The 15,557-nt window shown below is 35.5% G+C and overlaps 1 protein-coding gene across 2 annotated transcripts in view; it reads right to left on the bottom strand.

Moving 5' to 3' along the window:
* TRDN (triadin) overlaps window positions 1-14,767 on the bottom strand; it is a 129,965-nt gene extending 115,198 nt beyond the window's left edge. For both annotated transcript variants that reach the window (XM_025382981.1, XM_025382982.1), the window contains exon 1: window positions 14,223-14,767. In XM_025382981.1, coding sequence (XP_025238766.1) covers window positions 14,223-14,244 — 22 coding nt within the window. In that variant the 5' untranslated portion in view covers window positions 14,245-14,767. The remainder of the gene's footprint in view (window positions 1-14,222) is intronic.
* Between the last annotated feature and the right edge of the window lie 790 nt (window positions 14,768-15,557).

Here is a 15,557-nt window from a genome sequence, read left to right on the forward strand (position 1 = left end):
TGTATTTTACTAAAATGAATTTTTAAGAAAAATATTTTTAAAATTATGATGACTCATACCTTTTTTTTAACACTGAACTGAGGAGGCGGCTGGTCTCTTGAAAATTAAGCAGGACAGCATTATTCAGCAATCATAACAGTATCCTAATTCTTTTTACATTTTTATGTAGAGTTTTTGTGCATTTTGGCCTCTAGCTCAGTATTACCTAACAACTTAATTTTAAGCAAGTTTTTATATGATTTGAAAATACATTTTTCATCATGATAGTATTGTAAAGGATTAAAAAAACACTGGAGGTACTCTAAGCAAACACGTAGAGTTCAACATGACACAATATAGGGTGACTCTCAAGTAAAAGAAATGTAATCCACCTTGAGGTTTGTTATTTAGCTTGTGTAAAACTATCGGGCAATTTCACAGAGCACTCTCTCACTTTGCCCGTCAGAACTGCTTCCACCTGTGCCTCTCCTCAAATTATGCTGTCACTTTTCAACTCATTAGTTAGCTCAAGGACACAGAAAATAAGCCATCACCTTTCACTGATTTTTCTCAAGGGGGAAGTATGTCATTCCATTTAGTTTGTGAATCTTTTTGCCCTATATTTCCCTGAGGTTATTGTCTTTCTTATTCCTTTCTACTATAGAATTATAAGTAGCAAATTGAGGCAAACAACTGATTAGAGAAGCAAAAGGACCTTCTCACCAATCCAAATCTCCTCTATTGACATCAAAAGAATCTTATATATAAAATTGAATGATAACTAAGCCTAGAGTTTCTCATAGTTGAGGATTTCAATCCCATCTCCTTTGAAGTTACCACTAGCATCTATGCACATCTTTATTTTATGTTCTTGTTAATTGTGGTGTAGTTTATTATCTCTGATAGGAAAATTTTGGGGAAGTTTATGGAGTCTAAATTATGGTGAGAGGTGCTACTGGGTATTAATTATTCTGCAATCTCTGGGGAAGGTCGTTACAACAAATTTTTCCACCCCGAATACCAATGAAGTGTGTCTCCTCCAGTTTTGTTCATTGAACCCAAGATCAACATATTTATTAATTTAGTGTAAAAAATCAAATAATTGTTTCTAAAATGAATTAACCTTTCATGAATTTTTAGGACCTAGGGATGTTACAAACTTAATTCTTTACTCTTTCTTCTGTGTCCCTGTCCTTTAATTTAGAAACATTCTTCAAATGTTAACGTAAGTTCTCCTCCTTTATATCAGTCCCTGATCAAACAAATCTGTCCACTCTCTTTGCTTCTCAGATTTTCCCAATAGTAATATCTCATAACAGTTTATTTGCTTATTTGTTTTATGTTGATTTATTCCCTAATAGCTTTATATATGTAAACATTGTCTATTTTAAATTTGATGAGAAGCCAAGAAACATATCTCACAATTTTTGTATATAATTTTATACATACTTGTTTCAAGAAACTTTGAACTGGCAGTCCGGTATCAGAGAGTTACATATACAATTATCTCATCATTTCTTGAGGACTAGATTTATATATATTTTACATTTCATCCCTAGAATTAAAAGAGTAAATACCAAAAATATATACAAGTAATGTTTGTTAGGTGCATGATTATCACTCATGGGGCCAGACTTTTTGTTCCTCTCCATCCGCAGGTAAATAATAGAGTGATAGGAAGAAGATAAAATACTATGTCTCAAAGCACATGAGTATTGAGAGCTCATGTCCCTCAAAAACAGAGACCCATAGCACGATGAGATAGCACATCATTCTAGCCAGACCAACAAGACGCTTCAAATCCTGAGGGACTGGGCAGAAACTGAGCAGTGAAGTCTGGTGTACATAATTCAAGAGGTAGCCAAAATTTTCTGGAAACTGTCAGAACCATTATTTCTAATGTTAACTCTCAGTCACTATGAACAAAGGCCCTAGAGAATTCTGCTGACTTATTGCTTTAATCTAATCATTACCGCTACCCTAAGTACTTTCTGCTCACATTTTCAGAGGCTTGGTCTATGGACCTTGTCATTGCTTTTACAGGAACTCTTGACAAGACCACTGACCTAACCACTAGTTCTCATATTATTTAGAACAACCCATGCTGGTAGATTTGGTTTTACTTTAGGAACTGATTCTTCTTTGTTAGCCTGAAGACACTTGTTTAATGATTACCTGACAGTTCGTATTACTTTATTATTTCTTCATGAACTGGAAATGGTCTCTATACAAACACAGTAAGCTCAAAGTAGCGTATGTGGGGATGGAAATCAGCAATAGAAGTTAAAATAATGGGAGAACACTCAGATGGGATGACAGAGAACTAGGAAACATAATAATTAGTTACAAATGAATCAGAAACATGAAACATCTAGATTTTATAGTATTATAGCAACAGTATGCCTGACTGAAAATTGAGTATTTAAATCAGGACTTTTACTCAATTTCTTAGTAAGGTAACTTGGTACCCCAGTCTTCGCAGGGCTACATCCCACAGACTACTAATTTTTACCTACCTCTTGTCTCTCTCTCTCTCTCTCTTTTTTTTTTTTTTTGTCATTTCTGCATTGATCAAATGTACTCTTGATCTCCTTACTCCTTGAAAAATTATTACACCTTCACAATAATGTCATGTGCACTGAGAATTATCAGTGTTAAGAATAGGACATTCTTTACTTACCCTAAATTATTTTCAGCAAGTTTCAAAGTGAAATAATTAATCATAAGATTTATGAACAATAATATGACATTCTTTACATCAAACACCATCAGCCACACCTTGGAGATTTCATACAATAAAACAAATAATTGCAAGAAAGCAAATCACACTTTTTTTTTCTGTATCCTAGTGTGTATAAAAGTTATATATGCAGTGCATTCTAGTCTGTTAAATGTGCAATAACATTATGTCTTAAAAAGCAATGTACAGACCTTAAAAATACTTTGTTGGTGGGGATGGTTAATGGGCACAGAAATACAGTTTAAAAGAATAATATCTAGCATTTGATAGCACAATAGTGACTACAGTCAACAATAATTTATTGTACATTTAAAAATAACTAAAAGAGTATAATTGGATTGTTTGTAACACAAAGAAAGGATAAATGCTTGAGGTGATGGATACCCCACTTATCCTGATCTGATTATTACTAATTGTATGACTGTATAAAAATATTTCATGCACTTCATAAATATATACACCTACTCTGTGCCAACAAAAATAGAAAATTAAAAAAAAACTTCATTGCTGAAAAATACTGACAATCATGTGAGCTTTCAGTGAGTCATAATCCTTTTGCTAATTGAAGGTCTTGCCCCAATATTGATGGCTGCTGACTGATCAGGGTGGTGGTTGCTGAAGGTTGGGATAGCTGAAGCAATTACTTAAAATAAGACAACAATGAAATTGGCCACATCGATGGATTCTGTGTTTCATGAAAGGTGTCTCTGTAGTATGTGACATTCACTGTTAGATAGGATTTTACCCACAGGAGAACTTCTTTTGAAATTGGAGTTACTCCTCTTAAACCCAGCCATTGCTTTATCTTCTACATTATGTTATATTATAAATCCTTTGTTGTCTTTTCAACAATGTTTACAGCATCTCCATCAAGAGTAGAGTAGGTTCCTAGAAATACCATACCCAAAGGATTATAAATCATGCTGCTATAAAGGCATATGCACACATATGTTTATTGCGGCACTATTCATAATAACAAAGACTTGGAACCAACCCAAGTGTCCATCAATGATAGACTGGATTAAGAAAATGTGGCACATATACACCATGGGATACTATGCAGCCATAAAAAAAGGATGAGTTCATGTCCTTTGTAGGGACGTGGATGAAGCTGGAAACCATCATTCTCAGCAAACTATCACAACGACAAAAAACCAAACACCACACGTTCTCACTCATAGGGGGAAATTGAACAATGAGAACACTTGGACACAGGACAGGGAACATCACACACCAGGGCCTGTCGTGGGGTGGGGGGATGGGGGAGGGATAGCATTAGGAGATATACCTAAAGTAAATGATGAGTTAATGGGTGCAGCACACCAACACGGCACATGTATACATATCTAACAAACCTGCACGTTGTGCACAGGTACCCTAGAACTTAAAGTATAATAATAATAAAAAAGAGTAGAGTAGATTCCATCTCAATAAACCACTCTCCTTGCTCATTCATAAAAAGCAACTCCTAGGCCAGGAGTTGCAACTCCTAGGCATGGTGGCTCATGACTGTAATCCCAGCACGTTGGGAGGCCAAGGCTGCTGGATCCCTTGAGACCAAGAGTTCAAGACCACCTTGGCCAACATGGTGAAACCTTGTTTCTACAAAAACATACAAAAATTAGCCTGGCAGGGTGGTACACACCTATAATCCCAGCTACTTGGTGGGTGAGGCATGAGAATCACTTGAACCCAGGAGGCAGAGGTTGCAGTGAGCTGAGACTGTGCCACTGCACGCCAACCTGGGTAACAGAACTAGATGCTGGCTCAAAAAAAAAAAAAAAGAAGTCACTCCTCATCCATTCAAGTTTAATCATGAGATTGAAGCATCTTCAGGTTCCACTTCTAATTCTAGATCTCTTGCTATTTCCACCGCATCTGCAGTTACTGCCTCTACTGATGTCTTGAGCTCCTCAAAGTCATCATGAGGGTTGGAATCAACTTTTTAGAGAATCCAGATAATGGTGATATTTTGACCTCTTCTCATGCATCAAAAATATTTTTTAATCGCATCTAGAATGGTGAATTCTCGAGAAAGTTGTCAATATACTTTGCTTGGATCCATAAGAGGAATTGCTCCCTATGTCAGCTATAGCCTTACAACATGTATTTTTAAAAATTATTTATTTATTTTATTTTATTTTTTGACACAGAGTTTCACTCTTGTTCCCTAGGCTGAAGTGCAGTGGCACGATCTCGGCTCACTGCAACCTCCACCACCCAGGTTCAAGCGATTCTCCTGCCTCAGCCTCCCAAGTAGCTGGGATTACAGGCACCTGCCACCACAGCAGGCTAAGTTTTGTATTTTTAGTAGAGACAGGGTTTCACCATGTTGACCAGGCTGGTCTTGAACTCCTGACCTCAGGTGATCCACCCACCTCGGCCTCCAAATTGCTGGGATTATCGGCATGAGCCACCGAGCGTGGCCCACAAAATGTATTTCTTAAAAAGTAAGTTTTGAAAATCAAAATTACTCCTTGAGCCATGAGCTGCAAAATAGATCTTTTAGTAGGCATGAAAACAACATTAATCTCTTTGTATATCACCATCAGAGCTCTTGGGTGACCAGGTGCATTGTCAATAAGCAGAAATACTTTGAAAGAATTTTTTTTTTTTTGAGCAATAAATCTCAACAGTGGGCTTAAAATATTCAGTAAACCATGTTGTAAAGAGATGAGCTGTCATCCAGGCCTTTATTATCTCATTGATAGAGCACAGGCAAAGTAAATTTATTATAATTCTTTAGAGCCCTGGAATTGTCATAATGGTAAATGAGCATTGGCTTCAACCTGAAGTCACCAGCTGCATTATTCCTTGACAGGAGTCAGCCTAAACTTTGAAGCTTTAGAGCCAGGCATTGACTTCTCCTATCTGACTCTGAAAGTACTGGATGGCATCTTCTTCCAATAGAGGACTGTTTAGTCTACATTGAAAATGTGTTGTTTAATGTAGCCACCTTCATCAATGATCTTAGCTAGATCTTCTGGATAACTTGCTGCAGCTTGTACATCAACCCTTGCTGCTTCCACCTTGCACTTTTATGTTATGGGGATGACTTCTTTTCTTAAACCACATGAACCAACCTCTGCTAGCTTCCAGCTTTTCTTCTGCAGCTTCCTTACCTCTCCACATCTTCATAGAATTGAAGAGATTTAGGGCCTTGGTCTGGATTAGGCTTTGGCTGAAAGAGAATTCTGGCTAATTGGATCTTCTATCCCTATCCAGAGCACTCAAACTTTCTCCACATCAGTAATAAGTTTGTCTCACTTTCTTAACATTCGTGTGTTCACCAGAGTAGCACTTTTAATTTCCTTCAAGAACTTTTCCTTTGCATTCACAACTTGGCTATTTGGTGCAAGAGGCCTAGCTTTCAGCCTATCTTGGCTTTTGGCATGCCTTCCTCAGTAAGCTTAATTATTTTCAGCTTTTGATTGAAAGTAAAGATATGCAACTCTTCCTTTCACTTTAATACTTAGAGGCTGTTGTAGGGTTATTAATTTTCCTAATCTCAATATTGTTGTGTCTCAGGGAATAGAAAACGCCTGAAGAGAAGGAGAGATAGTGGGAATGTCTAGTTTTTGGAGCAGTCGGAATACACATATTTATTGATGAAATTCACCATCTTATATAGAGGCAGCTTGTGGTGACCTAAAACAATTATAATATTAATAACAAAGATCAACGATCACAGATCACCAAAACAGATAAAACAATAATGAAAACATTTGAAACACTATGAGAATTACCAAAATGTGACACAGAGACAGGAAGTGAGCACGTCCTGTTGGAAAAATGGTGGTGATAACTTTATTCATTTTCTTTGAAAAATGCAGTATCTGTGGCATGCAATAAAGCAAAGTGCAATAAAAAGAGACATGCCTGCAATTTCAAATTTGAATCAAATATTTTAAAATCTGTCCAGCCTTTATTCTCACTATTATTTCTGGCTCTTTCCTTTTTGTTTTGCAATGTAGCGGGGACCTTTTATTATTAATTTTTGTGTCCACATTGTCAGGCATTCAATTTGGTGCATAATAGGTGTTAAAATATTGAATAAAACTGAACCTCTGGCATGACATACTGCTTTATAAATCTATGTCTAGGTTGATAATTAATACCATACAGTCTAAACTTTTGTTATATTTCAGATGGAGGTAACTTGCCTTTTTCTAAATGCAATGCCTAATATTTCTGCAGATTTAAATTCACAAACTTGGCATTTTACTATACTATAGTAACTTTCAGATTTTACAGTACACTTTTTCCCCTAGGCAATAATATATAGGTTAAATAAGAATAACCATGGGCAAAAATAATAGCTCCAGCAGTGAATGTCAGAGAAGTGCCACTTCATATCTGTTATTTTTGTCTTGACATTATATTAAATGTCTACCTCAAAGAGAAAATTCCCCTAATCACATGATGATTTTATTTTCAAAGTCAACAAACAATTTTCCAAGGAAAGTTTGCTAAATATGTATTTTGAACGTCTGTATAAATGGAAACGGAATCTCTCACATCCACGAGCTCACGAATGCCCTAGACCATATTAAAACTAAGTTTGAAATACTAAGATTTTTTTATTTCTTTTGTTTCTCTTAACACTTTAGTAACCTGTGTCAGGGAGGGGAGAATGATGCAGCAAATGCATAGCAAAGATAAAACTGGTTTGTCACAGTGAGTTCCAGCTTCATGCTGTCTAAATGAAACCAAGTTTCCCCTATGAAGAACGGGTTGCTCCATTTAAATTATCTTTGTTCTTATAGGTCAAAATATCATGTCTTTTACTTGTTTGGGTGAAAACCACATGCACTAGCTTCTGGCACAGATAACATATTAGAAAACATCTAAACCACATATATTTAAATGTAATATTTAAAGTACATTGTAACTGAGATAGAGTCTGCAGTTTATGAGGAAACAGCTCATTTACATACCAAAGAATCTCTCAAAATTGTAAATTCTGTGTGTCACTTCAGGCATGGAGATGTGGAGATGTTTGAAGTTTAGAGAGCATTAACTTGTATAGAGCAGAGCAAGACTTTATTCATTGCACATTTGCCAAAGATACTCTTTTTGGTTTCCTTTGAAGATAAAAATTACTATCTGTTTGGACCAGGAAGTTCATCTGTCTCTGTATAACTCTCACTAGGGGTAATATATATTTGCGTGACAATCAAATAAGTATTCTCTATAAAAAACCAAGCCTGTCATTCATATTATACAGGGCAGGTGGGAACTGGGGACAGCAAAAACTTAACCTTGACAAATCTTCCTAGAACTTTAAGTAAAATGGGGCCTAACTCCATAAACTTGACATTATTGTATGATGTTAATGCATAGTTGCGAGATGAAGATTTTTTCCCTACTTTGTTCTTTTTAAATGTGTTACATTAGATAACATGTATTTTTACAAAATACATTAAACATGTACCAAACGGGTTTCTTTTTGTTTGAAAGAAGAAAAGAATAATGTTTTAATACTGTCTTTGAGCTCCAACTAAGCATAAGTATAAAACCAAAAGCTTTGCTGGAAAATCTTAACCATTTTCTTTTCAAATTGATATATTCAACACAAAGGTCAATGTAGATGATTTTAAAATTGCTTAGTTGCACTGTTTTATGTTTCTCTCATATTAAATATTGTTAACTGATTAAAAATTAATGCAAACAGTATTGGAGACTTTAAGTCTCTACGGATTCCTAAGCCTTTAGTATAATAACTGAATAGCCTCAATTCGTTTTTGCATTGTAAAAGTAGCATGAATTTTAAATTACTGTCACAATGATGACCAAAAGTAAATAGGAAAAAAAAAAACATACATTTAATCTGATAAACAGAACATTTTCATGGATACTATGTGCTTATGGGATGGGAGAAAAATAGTTCCTATTACAAATAATAATAAAAACTATAAGAAAAAGTGTCTTAGTGGAACCTAACAAGGGCTGACACTACACAGCTATATTTTCTGCTCATTGTCACTGCAAATTTTGCATCATGGATGACTTGCACAATTTAAAAAGCGTAAAGTTAATTTGCCAAATAGCATGATCCTGTAAAATTTTTAAAAATTCCTCTGGCCATACTATTTTTAATTAACCAAGTTCATGACCCTTCTTGTGAGGCTCCATCCTCCCCAGACCAAGAGTGGTTGAGTAGTGGAGATAGTGCCTGAACCCCAATTTCTGACTTAAGTAAAACTCCATGCACTTACTACTCTATCACATTCTCTTTTCTTAATGCTTCTTTCTCTTAGCTCTGCACTATATTTTCTCTCTGATTTTCAGTGAACTATACTCTCCTGGTTTTCAAAATTGCTTTTTTTTTTCTCCTTTTTTCCTATTTTCCTAAAGTCAACTTGAGCAGTAAAGAACAAGAAGTTTCAGAGTCAGACTAATCAGGTTTATTTGATACCTGCCTTTCACAGTTTCTGTGATATTTCAAAGAGATAGTCATACAAAAGCTTCATACTTAATACCCTGTCAATGAATGCAATGTTCCAAGCCATAGCAATTTTTAGAACTATTTTTTCTTGCATCATGTTGACTCCTTAGGCTTTTGAATTTTTCTCAGGTTTTCTCATGACCTATCTCAAAAACAAACTGTTTCTAATTATTGTCTCTAATTAATGTCACCAATAATATGAAACTTCTTGTTCTTTACTGCAAACATCACATCACCTCTTTCATAAATCTTTGAATGTGTATCTCCAAATACTAAGTAATTTTAAAACACAACCACAATACAGTTATCCCACTAAAAATATAATTATTAAGGTTATCTAACATCCAGACTGTATTAAATGTTCACTTATTTCATTAGAATTTTTTAAGGTTGTTTGCTTGAATCATGATCCCATCATTACACACATTGTGATGGGTTGCTAACTTTTTACATTTCTTTTCATCTATTCTCCAGATTTTCTTGTTTTTGTTCCCAGGAACTTATTTGAAGTAACTGGGTTGTCTGTACTGTAGCAGTTCCCATAGCCTACTGCCTACTGTGGTGTAGATTTTAGTATATTCCTCATGCCTCTATTTCTTAAAAATTGGAGGCTGTGTATTTCCTTTTCCTTCCCTCCTTTCTTGCTTTCTCCTTTCTTTCTAGTCAGAAGAGTCAGTTCTAGCTATCATTTTACTGGTTGGTTGGGTTTTGCCTTATATTTTGCCAACAGTGTGCGTTTTTTGTGGCTTCCAGACTTTTATCCATGGGTCTGTGCATTGCCCTCAAGTGTTGCATAATGAACAAATCCAATCTTCTACTTAAACAATCCATGCACAAATCTTTTCATTTAACTGTGACTTTCACCGTCGTGGTCCTCCTCTTTTGAATAGGCTATCTTTCTAATGTCAGTTTTAAAATGTACTTATGAGACTAAAAATAATATTTTCTATGTGGTATGTTGTTTTATCAGGAAAATGAAGAACATCCCCTGGAAGTAAACACGGCTTGAAACTAGTGCTACAATCCTTTGTACCCCCAGGTCATCCCCACTTAAGCCAGAGCAGCTGCCCTTTGCTTTGACGAGGTAAATGAAGAAACATAGGTTGGACCACCTCATAATTTCACCATCTGTCACGCTAGATGATATAACTTGTTTGCCTACTTGTTAAGTAGTCTGGCTGTGAATTCTTGAATTTTTTTTTTTTTTTTTTTTGAGAGCAACCGTGAGTAATCTTGTGCTGCAGAGTCTATGGGAGCAATGCGGTGTGTAGAATATAAATGACCACTTTTGCTCAAATTTTGAATATCAAATCCTCTCCGAGGTTTGATTGTTACAGAAGCAGTGAAATGTGATTCAGCTAATGGTAAGGAAAGAATTCCACGCATAGTACAATAATTTTTCTCCTGAAGCCTGAGGTTATATAATGGTTTATAAGTTGACAGTTTGACATAAGCTCTTCTAGCATTTTAAATAAAAAGCTTTCTTGAACTAAGCGTTCTAGTAAATACGAAGTTAATTATATATAGGATTCCCAGCAACTTGGACACATTACATTGCAAGGAAGATAAAGGACTATTTATAGCCCTAAACCTGTGTGCTGTTTGAGTGTAATCCAATCTGGGCCTGATTCAACCTCCTAAATGTAACATGGTCCTAGTATAGGCTCCAACAACAACCTAATTGACCAACCTAACAGTCTCGCACAGCAAGAAGACATATCCAATATGACTCTGTGGTAAGGCATGGTTATGAATCCTGGCTATATCACATACAGTTGTGTGAATTCTAGCACATTCTTTAAACTCTCTCAACCTCAGCTTCCTATTCTCTAAACAGCAATAATACTAGCCTTTATCTCATTTGGTGACCGTGAAGATTAAATGAATATTTATCAAGCTTAATACAGTGCTTGACATCTTATGTCTTCAGAATAAATGTAAGTTGTTATAATTATCTTTATTAATTTATTGTGCCAGAATCAAAGGTGTTATTACCCTAAAATCCTTTGAGGTTCAACTTTGTCCTATTTCTAATTTATCTATTGCTCTGTACCTGAAACACAATTCTGTAATTAACATTGTTTCCTTTCTTCCACTGGTTGAAGTAAGCCAGCTTGGAACCTGCAGTGGAAATTGATGTGAGCAGCTAGGTGAGGTTATAGGCACGGCATCACTGTAGTTGAATAAGCTATGGGATGAGGCACAGGAGGCATGAAATGTATCCTCAGGTCTCTCCTAATTCCCCATGACCATCAGAGAGTCATATAATATGTATGAGCCTCGTCTTCCCAAAACCTGAGATGAGGACAGTTGACTAGAGCTTTCTAAGGTAATGAGTTACCTCTTATATTCTTAAGTGCCACAAACTGTTTTGTTTGTGTGTGTGATAAATGGACGGAAATTGTAATTGATAGGTGGCATAGGTCTACTGATCGAGTGCTTGCATTTCAGTAATATGTCCAAAAGTGATTGCAAGCCCCAGGCGTGGTGGTTCATGCCTGTATTCCCAATGTTTTGGGAGGCAGAGACAAGAGAATCTTGGCTTGAGGCCAGTAGTTCAAGTACAACCTGGTCAACATAAGGAGATCCTGTCTTTACAAAAATAAAGCAAAAAAAAAGTTAGCCAGGCATGGTGGTGCACACCTGTAGTACTAACTACTTCTGATGCTGAGGTAGAAAGATTGCTGGAGCCCAGGAGTTTGAGACTGCAGTGAGCTATGATCATGCCACTGCATTCTAATATGGGTGACAGAGAAACTCTGCTCTAAAGTAAATAAATAAATAAATAAATAAATAAGTGGTTGAGAAAGAAATATAACAGATGAGATAAAATAAGACTATTCCAGGCTCAGAAAATAGCCTGTACCAAGGCATTGTACAAAGGTATACCTTTTATAAAGGACTGGAGGAAGGCAATTGTAGCTAGGGCACAGAAAGTGAGAATTGCCAAGGTAACATGAAACTGTGTAGTAAAACAGTGTGCAAAAAACTTTGGATATCCTCCAATGAATGACTGTGCTACCTTAAAAGATAACTTCATTTGAGTTGACAGTCTAATTTTCATTTGAGAAATATTATTAATAAATCACTCCAGAAAATGAAAAAAAGTACATAATTGATGTTCAGATAATATAAATCCTATGAACTGTTAAGATCTGGAAGTGGAAAATGACCATCACCCAGGAATTAGATGGTATTTCTACTTTTTAATTTTATTACTAATTCAATTACTTTTATGGGTGACTCCAGAAGGTCTTCTAAGGCCCTTTTAAACCCCTGCAGAGTGGAGGCAGAAACAAAAGTTCTATTTCATAATCACGAATTTTCCTGTAAAAAGTCTTTTGAATCAACTGCAAGTTCTACAGAACATAAGCCACAAACAAGCCCAAGATGGTTTAGTCAACCGACCTCCTGAATCACCTGGGAGCCCAAACACTGAGCAGAGGTAGAGAAACAGCAGATTAAGACACTCATAGCTATCTTAATAACTTGTGCCGAGCTAAGCAATAAGTTTTTATAGATAGCTTTCTTTAAGGCAAACTAAAAGCAACATGACACACAATATTTAAGGAATAGGAAAAATGCTATTTATATTTAGTTAGCAAATTCTGAACTAAAATTGGTAAAGAGTAAACCTGATATCCTCTCACAGAAAAGAAAACACACACACAAACGAGATTTAAAGGGGCTGGCTTTAAATGTTAGTAATGCTGTAGTCTTGAGCAAGTCACAGAACGTTTTAGCTACAGTTCCTTTTTCTGCCAAACTGCGATAATAATGCCTCCTTAATTGAATTGTGTCAGTTTTAAATAAGTAACCACACATAACATTCTGAGCAAAATACCTAACACACAGAACTCTCTCAGTAATTGTTATTAATTTGGGGTGTCAGACTGAATTTCTCAGTGTAAGGTACAAATAAGGCAATTCTTACAAATATTGACTGAAAATCTCCAACAGAAATTACTGTGTGTGGATACTAATTTCTACCCCCAAAATAAAAACACATATTCTATAGTTCAGTTGTATTATTCAAAGCAAACCAGCATAGCATTTAACTTGGAAGTTGTTAAGAGCACCACCTGTCTGAGTTTCTTACAGCTGTCAGAAGCAAATTTTAGATCCACCTCCAAAATTTTACCTCAACTAGAACCAGACTGTGTCTGTACTCAAAGTAATTTAGTTTTGAAGGGCTTCTTCATTCTAAGAAATATGTACATATATATATATGAAGCATATATGGAATATAAATATATATAACTAGCAACCATCAAATAGAAGATATGTATTATAATTATAGTATGTAGCTTTCAGTAAAGCATTGAAGCAGAAAATATTTATTGTAACATAAAGATAGAATTTACCATTTAGAGGAAAATGAAGAATGAATTTATGAAAAGAACCAGAATTCTAAACTTAATTACTTTATTTTAAAAATCATATTGATGCACAGTAAGTTTGTGGAATTCCAATCTTTATCTCTGAATTTCCATTAACGGTCAGATAAATACAAATTTAGTGGGACCACTTATGTCTTAAATTGTATATAAATCATATATATGTGTGTGTGTTTTACATACCCTAGTAGGAAAGGAAAAACAAACTTAAGGTCTCCATTTAAAAATATCATAAAGTAAAAATGCTTCAAATTACTTTTTAAGTTTAAGTAAGCATTAGTGTAATATTTTAAGTTCATCATGGTCTCCATCCTTGAAAACTTTGTAATTTTTGCTGGATAAGATACCATCCATCATGTTACATGACCATAGCTATTTATAGAGGTGTGAGTAACAACTGTTATCTAGTGGGGCCTTTGGTATAGCAGAGAACAGTTTCCACATGCAAAATTTAAGAGAAATCTCTTTTTGCTCCCCCAATATACAGATCTGGCAGCCTCTCAGCTCCTAAATCCACTTCTCAGATCCTGTATAGAATCATTGACCACGACAATTACCTTAAAGCAACGTTTTAAATGGACACATCAACAGTCCATGTGGCTGTCAATTTGCATATTTTTTTTCCTTACTTGATACTATTGGAAAATAGTAGCAATACCTTCAGCAGTGATCTCAGTCATGGTGGTCGTCAAAAGTAAATGTCAGTTGAAAAGTTCCCGTCAAGTAGCACTTTGCAGACTATTTGGGGATTTGAGAACTCTGGTAGAGGGTTCTGTGTCAAAACCTGGGGGCTCTTCTTTTTCCTGGCTGTTTCTGCTGCTTCTTTGTTGTCCTGTTGAACTTTGCCTCTCCTCTGCAGAGTTCTCCCCCTGGAATCAACCTAAGCCCTTTCCAAGCAGCACTTGTGGCTCAGCTAGAAGTATCAGCTTCAAACAAAAATAGCCTCATCTCCCTAGGACTCTTCAGCATGGTTTTTTTTTTTTTTTTTTTTTTTTTGGCACTCTAGAGGAACACACACAGAGACACACCAGCTCTCCAGCCCCAAAGAGAGACAGGCAAAAAAAAAAAAAAAAAAGAAGAAGAAGAAGAAGAAGAAGCCAAATGAACTACAAAGTACCATCTAAGCCCGCACAGTTTCTCTAAGACAATTACAGATCTTGGGGTCTATGTCAGAAAACATGAAGTAAAGAGTTGAAAGTAATCTTATCCATGAGAGCTCAGATTTATTCTTAGTGCTTTTAATGGTCAGAACATTCTTCTTTCCCTTATTTGGCTTGGGGAGGGTCCCAAATGTCTACCACAGGCAAACGGGAGGGTAGTCTTAAGTAATTTTCTAAAAGTTGTGTTCCTGTTGATACAAATCCACTTAGCAAGTGCAGTTATTTTTATAGGGCTACACTTAAAATTGCAACTATTAAATCCTAAAGCTTTCTTTTAAAGTAATCATATTGTAGAAGATTAATATTTTCTGAACACTGACCAATAAGAATTACGTAATGTGAATTTATAGTGTGATACTTGAAAACCAATGGATTCATGAATTACTATGTTTTCAATTCTCTTTAATACCTAACTAAAAACTAAATATCTGCATTTATCCTTGCAATAAAAGGAAGCGAAGGTGACATAAAGTTTAGTGGTCCACAGCCAATATTTTAGTAAAATATTTCCCAACTTAAAAAAAAAAAGGATTATAGCAGCCACTAACAATTAACCAAATTGTCTGATTAGCATTTCACCTTCCCACTCCTAGACAGGTGTTAATGAGCAAAAAAATATTCAATAGTTGGTAGCTGGAAGGAAAAGGATAATCGAAGGGCACTGATAATCATAAACTCTAGCCAATCTGTAAATAATCAAGGGTGGACTACACTTTTATTTTATTCTCATATTCAACCTACTACATGCTTGTAGTTTAATCTTTTAGCTTGAACTTGCTACCTTTTGTTTTCAGACCTCCTGAATTCATATGGTACTTCATAGATCATGAAGC

The sequence above is a fragment of the Theropithecus gelada genome, chromosome 4, assembly GCF_003255815.1.
Source record: "Theropithecus gelada isolate Dixy chromosome 4, Tgel_1.0, whole genome shotgun sequence".
Taxonomy (NCBI): domain Eukaryota; kingdom Metazoa; phylum Chordata; class Mammalia; order Primates; family Cercopithecidae; genus Theropithecus; species Theropithecus gelada.